At 44.2% G+C, this 13,319-nt stretch overlaps 1 protein-coding gene across 1 annotated transcript in view; it reads right to left on the bottom strand.

The window, feature by feature from the left end:
- Positions 1 to 7,259: 7,259 nt before the first annotated feature.
- LOC112266748 (pleckstrin homology domain-containing family G member 1) overlaps positions 7,260 to 13,319 on the bottom strand; it is a 91,745-nt gene continuing 85,685 nt past the window's right edge. The window contains exons 16-17 of the mRNA XM_024444515.2: positions 11,378 to 13,241; positions 7,260 to 11,162 (exon numbers count right to left, since the gene is read on the bottom strand). Coding sequence (XP_024300283.2) covers positions 10,123 to 11,162; positions 11,378 to 13,241 — 2,904 coding nt within the window. The 3' untranslated portion in view covers positions 7,260 to 10,122. The remainder of the gene's footprint in view (positions 11,163 to 11,377; positions 13,242 to 13,319) is intronic.

Here is a 13,319-nt window from a genome sequence, read left to right as displayed (position 1 = left end):
TGAAAACTGTCCACGGTGTTCATTTCAACTCGAATAGACAGCACAGCAAAAATTGGACATCCAGAGTGCATCAAACATGATTTAGAGCTTGTTTATGGAAAATACGTTTTTTTTGTATTTCAATGTTGCAACTTGCTGAAAACTGGGCACGCTATTCACCCAAAAGTACCCCATTCGCAAAAAAGTTAATTGCCTAACGCTAGGGTTCGCAAAATAGTCACTCGCGCCCCCCTTAAAGCATTGAGGAACATACCATGTGCACACTTCCATTTTTTTATGGGCACAAGCACATGACAAACTTTTTACACCCATCTTGTTGGTGGAGACAATTTTGCAGTTTTAAAGCTTTTTTCCAGCAATTCACACATTTTGTCATGGGGTGCAAGGAAAATGTTGCAAATTGTTTTTTAAAAGCTAATTTTCTTGCAATTCTATACATTTTGCTGAAAACTGGGCACGCTATTCACCCAAAAGTACCCCCATTCCCAAAAAGGTTAATTGCCTAACGCTAGGGTTCGCAAAATAGTCACTCGCGCCCCCCTTAAAGCATTGGGGAACATACCATGTGCACACTTCTATTTTTTTATGGGCACAAGCACTTGACAAACTTTTCACACCCATCTTGTTGGTGGAGACAATTTTGCAGTTTTAAAGTTTTCCAGCAATTCACACATTTTGTCATGGGGTGCAAGGAAAATGTTGCAAATTGTTTTTTAAAAGCTAATTTTCTTGCAATTCTATACATTTTGCCATGTCTTGTGATATTTTAGTGACAAAAAATATAAGCATATGGACTAAAAACCTAAATAAAATAAAAACAGCTGACATGGGCTAGTTGATCTGGACATTTCTGACAAGTAATACATAGCTCTAAGGTAATGCAATGAACATGACAAGCAGAACTGATGATGTGTAACAGTATAACTTTAGACCCGGGCGCGAACCAGGGACCCTCTGCACACATCAACAACAGTCACCCACGAAGCATCGTTACCCATCGTTACCCATCGCTCCACAAAAGGAGAACCACTACTTCAAGGTCTCAGAGCAAGTGACGTCACCGATTGAAACGCTATTTAGCGCACACCACCGCTAACTAGCTAGCCGTTTCACATCCGTTACACTCACCCCCCCTTTTGACCTCCTCCTCTTTCTGCAGCAACCAGTGATCCGGGTCAACAGCATCAATGTAACAGTATAACTTTAGTCCGTCCCCTCGCGCGACCCAGGGACTCTCTGCACACAACAACAGTCACCCACGAAGCATCGTTACCCCATCGCTCCACAAAAGCCACTACTTCAAGGTCTCAGAGCAAGTGACGTCACCGATTGAAATGCTATTTAGCGCGCACCACCGCTAACTAGCTAGCTGTTTCACATCCGTTACAGATGCACTACCCAATTTCAAAATTGCACCTTGTGCATTCTGCTTTTATTTTATGAGAAAATGTGAATGGGATCAAATTGGGTTTATATTCCAATTTGGGCACACTACCTAGACTTTCAATCCAAAATGATTAACTGGAATTAATAAATAAACAATGGCTATCATACATTTTTATTAAGCCTACAGTTTCATGTGGCAGGACTACACAATGCAAACTTGAATAAAGCAAGCCCTGTGAGTTTAATTGTACAAATATTTTGCTTTCTGGTCTGTATAGGAAACCTTCCTATATCTTTACAATATTATTCATGAGAAAATACAATGTTGCTGCAGTTTGACAAGATGTTCCATCCTCCCTAAAGGCAAGAGTTAAAAACAACAACATGTTACTTGATTAGAAAAACTCTGGTCCTATCATTGCCCATAGTAAAGCTTTTTACAACAGATTAACCATATCATACCGTATAAGGTCAGGAGTTTTAACTGGTTACGGAATCAGGAAAATCTACGGGCCCCAGAATGTGTTTTTTCGCCACACCACTGACTCTGGGACCTGTGGTGCCACCAATTATGTTACAAACAGGGACATCTAGACTACAGTATTAGCTAGCTATTCCAAGTACTGTAACTATCAAAATGTCGAAGTTAATTAACAAATCCACAAACTGTTCAAAGTAAAATAAATTGTTCTGTAGGTTCTATTAAAAGGGGTGGACGACGCCAACCTCTCCTTCAGACGATGACAGTGCTCTCTCTCTCCCATCAAATCGGAGGGCATGTTGTCCGGTCCTCTGGCAGTATCTATGGGGGTGCCACAAGGGTTCAATTCTCAGGCCGACTCTTTTCTCTGTATATATGTATATATATATATATATCAATGACGTTGCTCTTCGATTCGCTGATCCACCTCTACGCAGACGACACCATTCTGTGTACTTCTGGCCCTTCCTTGGACACTGTGCTATCAAACCTCCAAACGAGCTTCAATGCCATACTACAACACTACTTCCGTGGCCTCCAACTGCTCTTAAACGCTAGTAAAACCAAATGCATGCTTTTCAACCGTTCGCTGCCTGCACCCGCACGCCCGACTAGCATCACCACCCTGGATGGTTCCGACCTAGAATATGTGGACATCTATAAGTACCTAGGTGTCTGGCTAGACTGTAAACTCTCCTTCCAGACTCATATCAAACATCTCCAATCTAAAATCAAATCTAGTCGGCTTTGTATTCCGCAACAAAGCCTCCTTCACTCACGCCGCCAAACTTACCCTAGTAAAACTGACTTTCCTACCGATCCTCGACTTCGGCAATGTCATCTACAAAATAGCTTCCCATACTCTACTCAGCAAACTGGATGCAGTTTATCACAGTGCCATCCATTTTGTTACTAAAGCACCTTATACCACCCACCACTGCGACCTGTATGCTCTAGTCAGCTGGTCCTCGCTACATATTCGTCACCAGACCCATTGGCTCCAGGTCATCTACAAGTCCATGCTAGGTAAAGCTCTGCCTTATCTCAGTTCACTGGTCACGATGGCAACACCCACCCGTAGCATGTGCTCCAGCAGGTGTATCTCACTGATCATCCCTGAAGGCAACACCTCATTTGGCCGCCTTTCCTTCCAGTTCTTTGCTGACTGTGACTGGAATGAATTTCAAAAATCGCTGAAGTTGGAGACTTATCTCCCTCACCAACTTTAAACATCTGCTATCTGAGCAGCTAACCGATCGCTGCAGCTGTACATCGGTAAATAGCCCACCCAATTTGACCTACCTCAGCCCCATATTGTTTTAATTGATTTACTTTTCTGCTCTTTTGCACACCAGTTACCGCTCTACCTGCACATGACCATCTGATCATTTATCACTCCAGTGTTAATCTGCTAAATTGTAATTATTCGCCTACCTCCTCATGCCTTTTGCACACAATGTATATAGACTCTTTCTTTTCTACTGTGTTATTGACTTGTTTATTGTTTACTCCATGTGTAACTCTGTGTGGTCTGTTCACACTGCTATGCTTTATCTTGGCCAGGTCGCAGTTGTAAATGAGAACTTGTTCTCAACTAGCCTACCTGGTTAAATAAAGGTGAAATAAAAATAAAATAAATTGGCATAGCCGTTCAATCGGGGATGGATGAATAAGCGGTACTAAAACGGGAAACGCCTAGCAATGATGCTGTTGAAAATACAGGCTAAAATAAACATGGATAGTTTTGGGCTTAATTTTGATGGGGCAAGCATTTCCATTCATGCTTCAACAACTTTTAACACAGGGATAACTAGCTAACTAGCTATGTTAACAAGTTATTTAGCGACACTCCCTAATGACAGACGCTAGTTAGCCAAAGTCAACAAGTCTAGTTAGCACGAACTAGTAGGCTATGCCATTAGCAATGCAACATTGTTTGGACAACTGGAATCACCAGGGTCCTGCCTTTTATATGAACGTGGACAACACATTGTTTAATGTTTAACGTTGATTAACGTTACCGTTCGATATTTTGCAAGGAAAAGAGGCATATTTTTTCAGCACGTGCTACGTGCGGAGTCCTAAGTAACTATACATCCCACCTGCAAAGTCCCTTCCAAGACCAATAAGCACACAAACTGTGGCACAAGTGGAAACAACAAATAGCTCACCATTTTGAGAACGAACGGACTCGCCGGTCGTTCTCGTGCCGAACACATTCAACTCTCCATCCATTAACGACATTTTGGACAAGCTAAAGACACAGAAGAAAGGAACCGAAGTTATGAACTATGGGGAAAACCGGTGGGGCTTCTGGGTAAAGAGTAAGACGCGAGAAGAGACGGGAATGTTCCAGAATTAAATTAAACTTTAAAACAATACAGACATCGAAACAAACATGTTTTTCATTACGAATCCAATATATATATAAGACTGTATATGGTGAAATATATATGTATCACTTTTTATTCAACTGCTATATGATGAAATACATTTCCCAGCATTCAAAGATCCTTGTCTGTTTTTTTGGCGTCTTCCTCATGTTCGACAGATGCCCCCACTGGTTGGCTGTGCATACGACACTTTGGACCACCGATGCCGCAGATCTCCAGGACAACAGAGAAACGTCAACTCCCATTGTAAAGACTGTTAGGGAAAGCTTGTTAACTTTTCCATTCGGCCAAGGTCTTCACAGTGCACTTTATAGTGTTAGTGGTGATTGCTGTGTAATTGTTCTTATACAGTGAAATAAGTAGAATAGTGTTGCATTAATTAGCTTTGTACTCATTGGGCTCCTGAGTGGCGCAGCAGTCTATGGCACTGCATCTCAGTTTTTGAGGCATCACTACCCTGGTTCAAATCCAGGCTGTATCACATCTGTTCTTAACTGACTTGCCTGGTTAAATAAAATAAATATGTTTTTGCCTAGATCAGCAGCTCTCAATCTTTCCATTCCGGGGAGCGCCAAATCACAGTCAAAAGTTATTGAGGACCATCATCCCAGAGTAGCAGAAATTCTTTACATGAAAACTTTTGCCTGTCAAATTTCGAGTCAAATTTATGCAGTGAATGTAACATAAAAGCCCTGTTATTAAATATATTTGCATTTGAAAAGTAATGTAAAATTCCTTATATCACCATTAATACTCCCAACCACTATTATTTTTGGAACAAAAAAATCTATATTAAATTTGTGGACTACCTGCATTATCCGCTTGGCCCGTGGACCACAGATGACAAAACACTGGCCTAGAAGTAAATGACCTTCTGGTGTATTTTCTTTTTCTGTATTATCTCACTTTGGAAGGTGTTGTAGCACTTGTTTGTAGTCTCATGCATTCTCCATACCAAAAATAAGGATAGCAAGTTAACAGTAATTCTTTTCATATGAGTTCAGATTCAGAATCAGATTCAGAAATTATAACAGAACATGGCCAAGATGTTCAAACGTTCATAGATGACCAGCAGGGTCAGAAAAATATAATCATAATGGTTGTAAAGTGTGAAACAGGTCAGCATCTCAGGAGTAAATGTCAGTTGGCTTTTCATAGCCGATCATTCAGAGTTAGAGACAGCAGATGCGGTAGAGAGAGAGTCCAAAACAGCAGATCCGGGACAAGGTAACACATCCAGTGAACAGGTCAAGGTTCCATAGCCGCAGGCAGAACAGTTGAAACAGGAGCAGCAGCATGACCAGGTGGACTGAGGACAGCAAGGAGTCATCAGGCCAGGTAGTCCTGAGGCATGGTCCTAGGGCTCAGGTCCTCCGAGAGAAGAGAGAAGAGAGAGAGAGAGAGAGAGAAAGAGAATTAGAGGGAGCATAGTTAAATTCACACAGGACACCGGATAAGACATGAGAAATACTCCAGATGTAACAGACTGACCCTAGCCCCCCCGACTCAAATTATTGCAGCATAAATACTGGAGACTGAGATAGGAGGGGTCGGGAGACACTGTGACATTGTGACAGGGCCAAACAGGCAGGATATAACCCCACCCACTTTGCTAAAGCACAGCTCCCACACCACTAAAGGGATATCTTCAACCACCAACCTACTACCCTGAGACAGAACCGGGTATAGCCGACGAAGTCCTCCCCCACGTCACGAACCCAAAGGGGGCGCAAACCCGGACGTGAAGATTACGTCAGTGACTCAACCCACTCAAGTGACGCACCCCTCCTAGGGACGGCATTGAAGAACAACTGTAAGCAAGTGACTCAGCCCCCGTAATAGGGTTATAGGCAGAGAATCCCAGTAGTGACAGGGGAGCCGGCCAGGTAGAGACAGCAAGGGCAGTTCGTTGCTCCAGTGCCTTTCCGTTCACCTTCACACCCCTGGGCCAGACTACACTCAATCATAGGAAGGGATGAGTCTTCAATAAAGACTTAAAGGTTGAGACAGAGTCTGCGTCTCTCACATGGATAGGCAGACAATTCCATAAAAATGGAGCTCTATAGGAGAAATCCCTGTCTCCAGCTGTTTGCTTAGAAATTCTACCGACAGTGAGGCCTGTGACTTGTGACCGTAGGGTACGTGTAGGTATGTCCGGCAGGACCAAATCGGAAAGATAGGTAGGAGCGAGCCCATGTAATGCTTTGTAGGAAAACCAGTAAAACCTTGAAATCAGCCCTAGCCTTAACAGGAAGCCAGTGTAGAGGCTAGCACTGGAGTAATATGATCTCATTTTTTGGTTCTCGTCAAGATTCTAGAAGCCGTGTTTAGCACTAACTGAAGTTTATTTAGTGTTTTAACCAGGTTGCCGGAAAGTAGAGCATAGCAGTAGTCTAATCTAGAAGTGACAAAAGCATGGATACATTTTTCTGCTTAATTTTTGGACAGAAAGTTTCTGATTTTTGCAATGTTACATAGATGGATAAAGCTGTTCTTGAAATATTCTTGAAATGTTTGTCAAAAGAGAGACCAGGGTCCAGAGTAAAGCCGAGATCCTTCACAGTTTCATTTGAGATGACTGTACAACCATCAAGATTAATTTTCAGATCCAACAGAAGATCTCTTTGTTTCTTGGAACCTAGAACTAGCATCTCTGTTTTGTCTGAGTTTAAAAGTAAAACATTTGCTGCCATCCACTTCCTTATGTCTGAAACACAGGCTTCCAGGGTGGGCAATTTTGGGGTTTCAGCATTTTTCATCAAAATGTACAGCTGTGTATCATCTGCATAGCAGTGAAAGTTAACATTATGTTTCCGAATGACATCACCAAGAGGTAAAATATATAATGAAAACAATAGTGGTCCTAAAACAGAACCTTGAGGAACACCGACATTTACAGTTGATTTGTCAGAAGACAAACCATCCACAGAGACAAATTGATATCTTTCTGACACATAAGATCTAAACCAGGCCAGAACTTGTCCGTGTAGACCAATATGGGTTTCTAATCTTTCCAAAGAATGTGGGGATCAATGGTATCAAAGTAGCATTAGGAGCACGAGGACAGATGCAGAGCCTTGCTCTGACGCCATTAAAAGGTAATTTACCATCATCACGAGTGCAATGTCAGTGCTATGATGGTGTCTAAAACCAGACTGAAGCGTTTCATATACATTGTTTGTCTTCAGGATGGCAGTGAGTTGCTGCGCACACAGCTTTTAAAAAAAAAAATCGGAGTCAGGTCGGAGTCAGGTCTTGTTTGATTGTCATCATATTTCGGGTCTATGGAACTTCAGCTGGTAGACCCAAGTGGACCCGACCATGGCTAATAAGGTGAATTTATTGACTTATAGAAGGCCTAGTCAACATATGGACCCATTTGTTAACCAGAAGAGCAACTTGGCTAATACATTTCTTTGTCACTCAGGTCAAATTGGGTTTGGTCTAGACCCGGACCTGTTAGGGTACGAGATGTCCATGTCAAGTTGTCCATTCAGGTTCATGTCTGATTGATCTTGGGTCTGTTCAGGGCTGGGTCCAACCTCTTCTCTGAATAGCTCTCATGCAATCTTGTATATGAATTTATCCATCATGTTTTTCAGTCATGGGTAGCTTACAAGTGTCTGTGTTCAACAAAAAAGTCACTAATCCCCCCCCCCCAAAAAAATGTTTAAGTATGTATTTTCTTTATTGTCTCAGAATCATTTATTTTCTTGAGGAATGGTAACTAGGCAGTTAAACAAATTACAGTGCACTTAACTTAAACACTAAAGCATCATATTGCATACAATAATAACTTTCCTAAAATGTACATCTTTACAAGTGTTCACAAATCAAATGTTACAAAAAAGAAAGAAAAAGTGCAAGAGTAAATTCAATAAAAATTTAGTTTGACAATCCCCTCCAGTGAAACACAAGAAACAAAATATACCATGAACAAAAAAATCATACTTCATATTTTTAAGTTGTTTTGGATACATTAACGTTGCTATGGTATTGTCCATTCCAACTTTTCATTTATTATTTTGATAAGAATAAAGTAAAACTAAACATTTTTGTAACGTTCACAGTAAAAAAAAATAACCAAATTGTATCCAAAGTGTCTCAAAATTCATCAAGAAGACAAAGTTTTAATAAATACATTTTATTCTAATTTTACAAACTTTGGTCAATAATATTATAATTCAACAGCAATGTGTGGGGTCAAGTATAGGGATTTTTTGTAGATAAATAAGATGTTGTAAGTGGGACACATTGATGAGTTCAAACATGTATCCTCACTACTGAAACTGTGAAGTGATGTCTAGGTCAAACACACCCCACCCCACACCCCATGGTCCCTCCTAAAAACAATGTTTTTTTTAACAAATAAGATAAAATAACATTTTAGGTTCTTGGGATGCATTTTACCACTGAACCTACATAGTGTACGCAAAGCACTAATATATCATTCAGAACATTTTCAGACACACAGATTCAAAATAAATAGATAACTCCTATTGCTGTTTATTTAAAATAATTGAAATATCAACACACTGTACCTTTCTCTTTATTTTAAGATTATTCTGTTTAAAGCATGATCCCGTAGTTATGACAAAGCAGGTTGAGAAATCATTATAGGAATACTGGTATAGGCTATCTGCTGCTTGACGTCACCACAGCTCAAAGTAAAATATAGGTCAACTCATCTTAATGAACAGTATGTGTGGAGGCTCCAAGCTTAAAAAGGCATCTGGATCCTATTTAAAAAAATACATATATTATTGCTGATAAACTGTCCATGCCTAGCCTGTAATCCTGAGCTAATTGCTTGTTCAGATTGTTAAATTGGTTGATACTGTATTTTATACAGTTAAAACACTATCACTGACGTTTTGTCATATAGGATCATCCCTTTGATAACGGGTAATCTCATCTATAGGAAGTTAAATAAACAAAACAACTTTTAAAAAGGAAGAACTTTTCCGATACTCAAAGGTTGAAACCTTGATAAGGGGGTTGTTTACTAGATGTTTAAAACAGCATATTACAGCAACATAACCCCAATTCAGCCAGTGCCATTTCCTCATCAAGAGATGCTAGCAGTCTACAGCAGGCCACCAAATTACATTTTTGGAATGTCAGTATTTTTGTTGAAGGGGGAAAGGGTTAGAATGAATGGATCTGTACAGTATATGGCATCATCATTTCCAACATCTCTAAAATATAACCTATATGCTTCCCTTTGAACCGTAAGCCCATACACTCTGAGCCCCTTACCACACACTGTTGGACTCAGCAACATCATCTACAGTTTGCTAGAATGATAACTTTGACCGTTTCATAGTTCTTTTTCAACTCATCTAAAATAAATATGAATGTCAATCTACTTGACATGGAAGACTGTAAGGAAGTGCTGTGGTGGTGGGGTGCCTCTGCAGTACTAGTATTTTGCCATGACTACTCAGATGCAGTATTTGGCATGTTGTTTTGTGACATGTTGAACTTTGACCATGTGACTTTGGCGAAGCTGCAGTATTGCACGTTGTGTGTGAAATATAACTGTGAGGCTAAGATGTATATATCTATTTTCATGTTGTCCTGAAGACTCTGACAAAGCTACAGACCTTTGTTGTGTGTAGTGTGTAATATGTGTGTACAGTGTGCTGTGTACAGTGTGCTGAATTTAGCATTTAGTGTGTCATTCCTTGTCATAATAACTCTAGACGTGTTGTGTGTGGAAGGAAATCATGTCCTTTGTTGTCTTTTGTGTATACTGAGAGTTATTTGTTATCATGATAAGAATGGCAAAGCTATAGATCTGCTTGTGCTACGTGCACTAGTGTGTTCATATGGTGGTGTGTTAAGGGTAGTCAAGGCGACTCAAGCAAAGCTACTGGAGCTGAGGCATTGGAACTTCTCTCTGAGTGATTGGATGATGTTGGACTGGTTCTGCTGTGTCTGCTGCTCCGCCCGCAGGTACTCCTGCAGACGCTCCCGGTCCATCAGCCCACAGGAGGACCTTACCGGAGTGCAGGGAAGACTCTGGATTTGACTCTGGGCTGGTCCCTTGGAGCTACCACCACCACCCCCACCACCACCACCGGTGATACACTGCCTGGAGCAGTCCTGATCCCGCTCGCTCTCGTTCTCAGAGCGGATCTCTACGTAATCGTCGTCGTCATCGTCGCCATTGTCTTTGAAGTTGGCCATGTAGTTTTGGGTGGCTGTGAGCATGCTCAGTGCAGAGGCATGGTTCAGGACCACCACCTGCTGACTTTCCTGGAGGGTGAGGTCAGAGTGACCATGACCGAAACTGAACTGCTCCGGGAGGCTACTCTGCCGCCTGGCCCGGACCAGACTACTGGGGCCATGGAGTCTTTCTGAGGATCTCTGGACTGCAGTCGAACCACGCAAGGACCTGACACGATCATTCTCCTTCTCCTGCAGGTCACCCAGTGAGCAGATAGACTGGCAGCGGCAGTAAGGAGGTGGTTTAGAGGAGGAGGAGGAAGATGAGGGGGAGTTAAAGGAGGTCTGTCGTTTAATATAACTGTACACATGCTCCACCTTCTCGCTGGGGGCGGAGACACAAGAGCTCCATCGCTGGGTGGGTGAGGTCTCCGGAGAGGGAGGTAGGGTCTTTAGGGTTGGGACGGAGGAGGCAGGGGTGAGCTTGCTCTGGGGGGTGGAGGACAGCATCTCTGACACAAAGCTGGTCAGCTCCCCGTTGCTGTAGGTTGAGTGGAGCCAGTCGTCTTCCTGCCCCAGGGAGGAGCAGGTCTCAGGCAGGGATTGGGAAGAGGGTAGCGCTGGGTGGGAATAGTGCGAGCCAGAAGGGCACAGGCTACTGGAACCCTGATCTGGAGGGTCTTTAAACATCACCTGGTCATACAGCTGGGAGTACTCGGCTATCCTCGCACCTGAGACAAAGTGAGAGAGAGAGAGAGAGAGAGAGAGAGAGAGAGAGAGAGAGAGAGAGAGAGAGAGAGAGGGGGAGATGGATATGGAGATGGAGAAGGAGAAGGAGACAAAGAGGAAGAAGGGGACAATGAGTGACATAAAAAAATAATACACTAGTTAGGTGTATATATCATGACTGTAAGGCATAAGCAACTGCTGATTTTGTTTATGTTACCTATGGCAGTACCACCTTGCTTCTTCTCCTCCAAAATGGCTGCCAGGTCATTCTGCTTCTTTTCCAGGTCTTTCTGCTGCTTCTTCTCCTCCCTGTTGCGTCCTCCTGACATGTCGCCGGGGTCCATGCTCTTCATGCGGAGCAGCTGGTTGGCCTTCTTGATCTTTTGGCTGTACTGGCGAGCCATCAGGAACACACGGTTCTTGGTCTTGTCCATGAGCTCCTGGCAGAAGCTGTCCACTGAGTCACCCAGAAGGAGAGAGGAGGAAGCCAAGGGAGAGTCCAAAGCCAGCTCCCCAGGGAACAGGCTGTGGAGGTCCCTGATGGAGGGTTCCCTCTGGCTGGGGTGGTTTTGGGGCAGCTCCCTCAGCTCATCATCATCCTCTAGATGGAAGCTCCCAGTGCTGAGATGGGCCAGTTTGTTACGGATGCTCTTGACTGTCCCAGGAGGGGCAGGGTCTGGGACGGCCGGCAGGGGAAGGGACGGGGGAGTGAGGGGAGAGTGAGAGGGGAAATGGTCCTCGTCTTCAAAAGTACCCTCTCTGAGCAGCTCTGGGATTTTGAGGATGGGGATGGTGAATTGGTGAGGTGGGGTCACAGTGGGAGGGTTGGGATGGCGGGCTAGGGGGCTCTTGGTAGGGGGGCTGCATGTTTGTGGGCTGGCTGTATGTGGGTTGTTATTTTTGGTGCTGCTCTTGACAGATGAGGTCTTGGGGGCCTCACTGGTGCTCATGGGAAATGCGGCGGGAAGGCGTTCCACTTTCTTCTCGTTCTTCTTGATATAGTTTTCCAAATCGTTCCAGATCTCGACCACCTGCTCCGACATCTGGTCGCCGGTGTTGGAATGTTGGGAGAATGTTTTCGAGGCAGATGAGGAGGAGTTGTCCAGTTCAGAGGTGCCATGGACGGGATGGGAGTTATACTCCATCCCTTTGTCCTCCCCAAAATGGAGGCTTTCCTCAGATACGAAGCCCCCAAGTCTCTCACAGCCCATCAGGTCAGTCTCAGAGGCAGACTGGAACAGACTGTCCCTCTCCTGTGCCTTTCTGTCCCCGTCCCTGTCACCCTTCGCTGGGGGCTCCCTGAAGCAGATAGTGTCATATATGTTCTCCTCCTCCACGATCTTCAGCTCCTGGGCAGTGGAAGAGCGGTTACTGTCAGACAAGCTGTCTGGATCGATAAGAGTCTCTGTAATACCCCCTGTCACCCCGGTGTTTAGGGCCCTAGGGCCTTGTGTGTCTCTAGGGCCCTCTCGCTGGACCCCCCGACCCTCCTGCTCCCTCTTGATCAGCCCCATGCTCTTCAGGTCCTCGTAGCTGATGTTGTCATAAACATTCTCAATGTCGTCTATCGTCAGGTGCTCGGCTGATGACGAACCCGAGATGTCATTGCTGGAGGATTCGATGTGGATCATCTCTTGCTGGTTATCACCCTGATCAGGGCGGCTCTGTCGGGAGCCAGTCTGTTTCTCACCCACGCTGCTGGCTCTCCGCAGCACTCTGCTGTCCCCGGTGGACAGGGGGTCGATCTGCACTATGGGCACCTGCTCCACATGCCAGCTGCAGGGTTGTCCCTGGGTCCTGCTGGGAGATGACATGACCTCTGACCTAACAGGAGGTGGTTCTGGTTCTGGCCCACCGGGCTCGGTGGGGACAAACATCTGGTAGATGTCCTCGTCCTCCTCGTTCATGGTGCGCTGGCGGGTGGGGAACATGGCTCTGCGGACGCGGTGATCCGCCCAGATGTTCCCCACCGTCTGGGGGTCACCGTCTGGGACCAGCATGGAGGGGACGTTTGGTTCCGGAGGTTCATCTGTCACACAGGGCGTTTTTAGGAGAGGAGGGTGGTGACGTTCCTTATTCCTCTGGATAGAAGATTAGATTATTTTGTAAATTTGCAAATGTAGATGTACTAGCTTGCTCTGCTAACCAACGAGTGTGGT

This window comes from Oncorhynchus tshawytscha, linkage group LG05 (assembly GCF_018296145.1).
Source record: "Oncorhynchus tshawytscha isolate Ot180627B linkage group LG05, Otsh_v2.0, whole genome shotgun sequence".
NCBI classification, from domain to species: Eukaryota; Metazoa; Chordata; class Actinopteri; order Salmoniformes; family Salmonidae; genus Oncorhynchus; species Oncorhynchus tshawytscha.
Note: the sequence above shows the minus strand (reverse complement) of the source record. Positions and strands in the feature narration are given on the sequence as shown.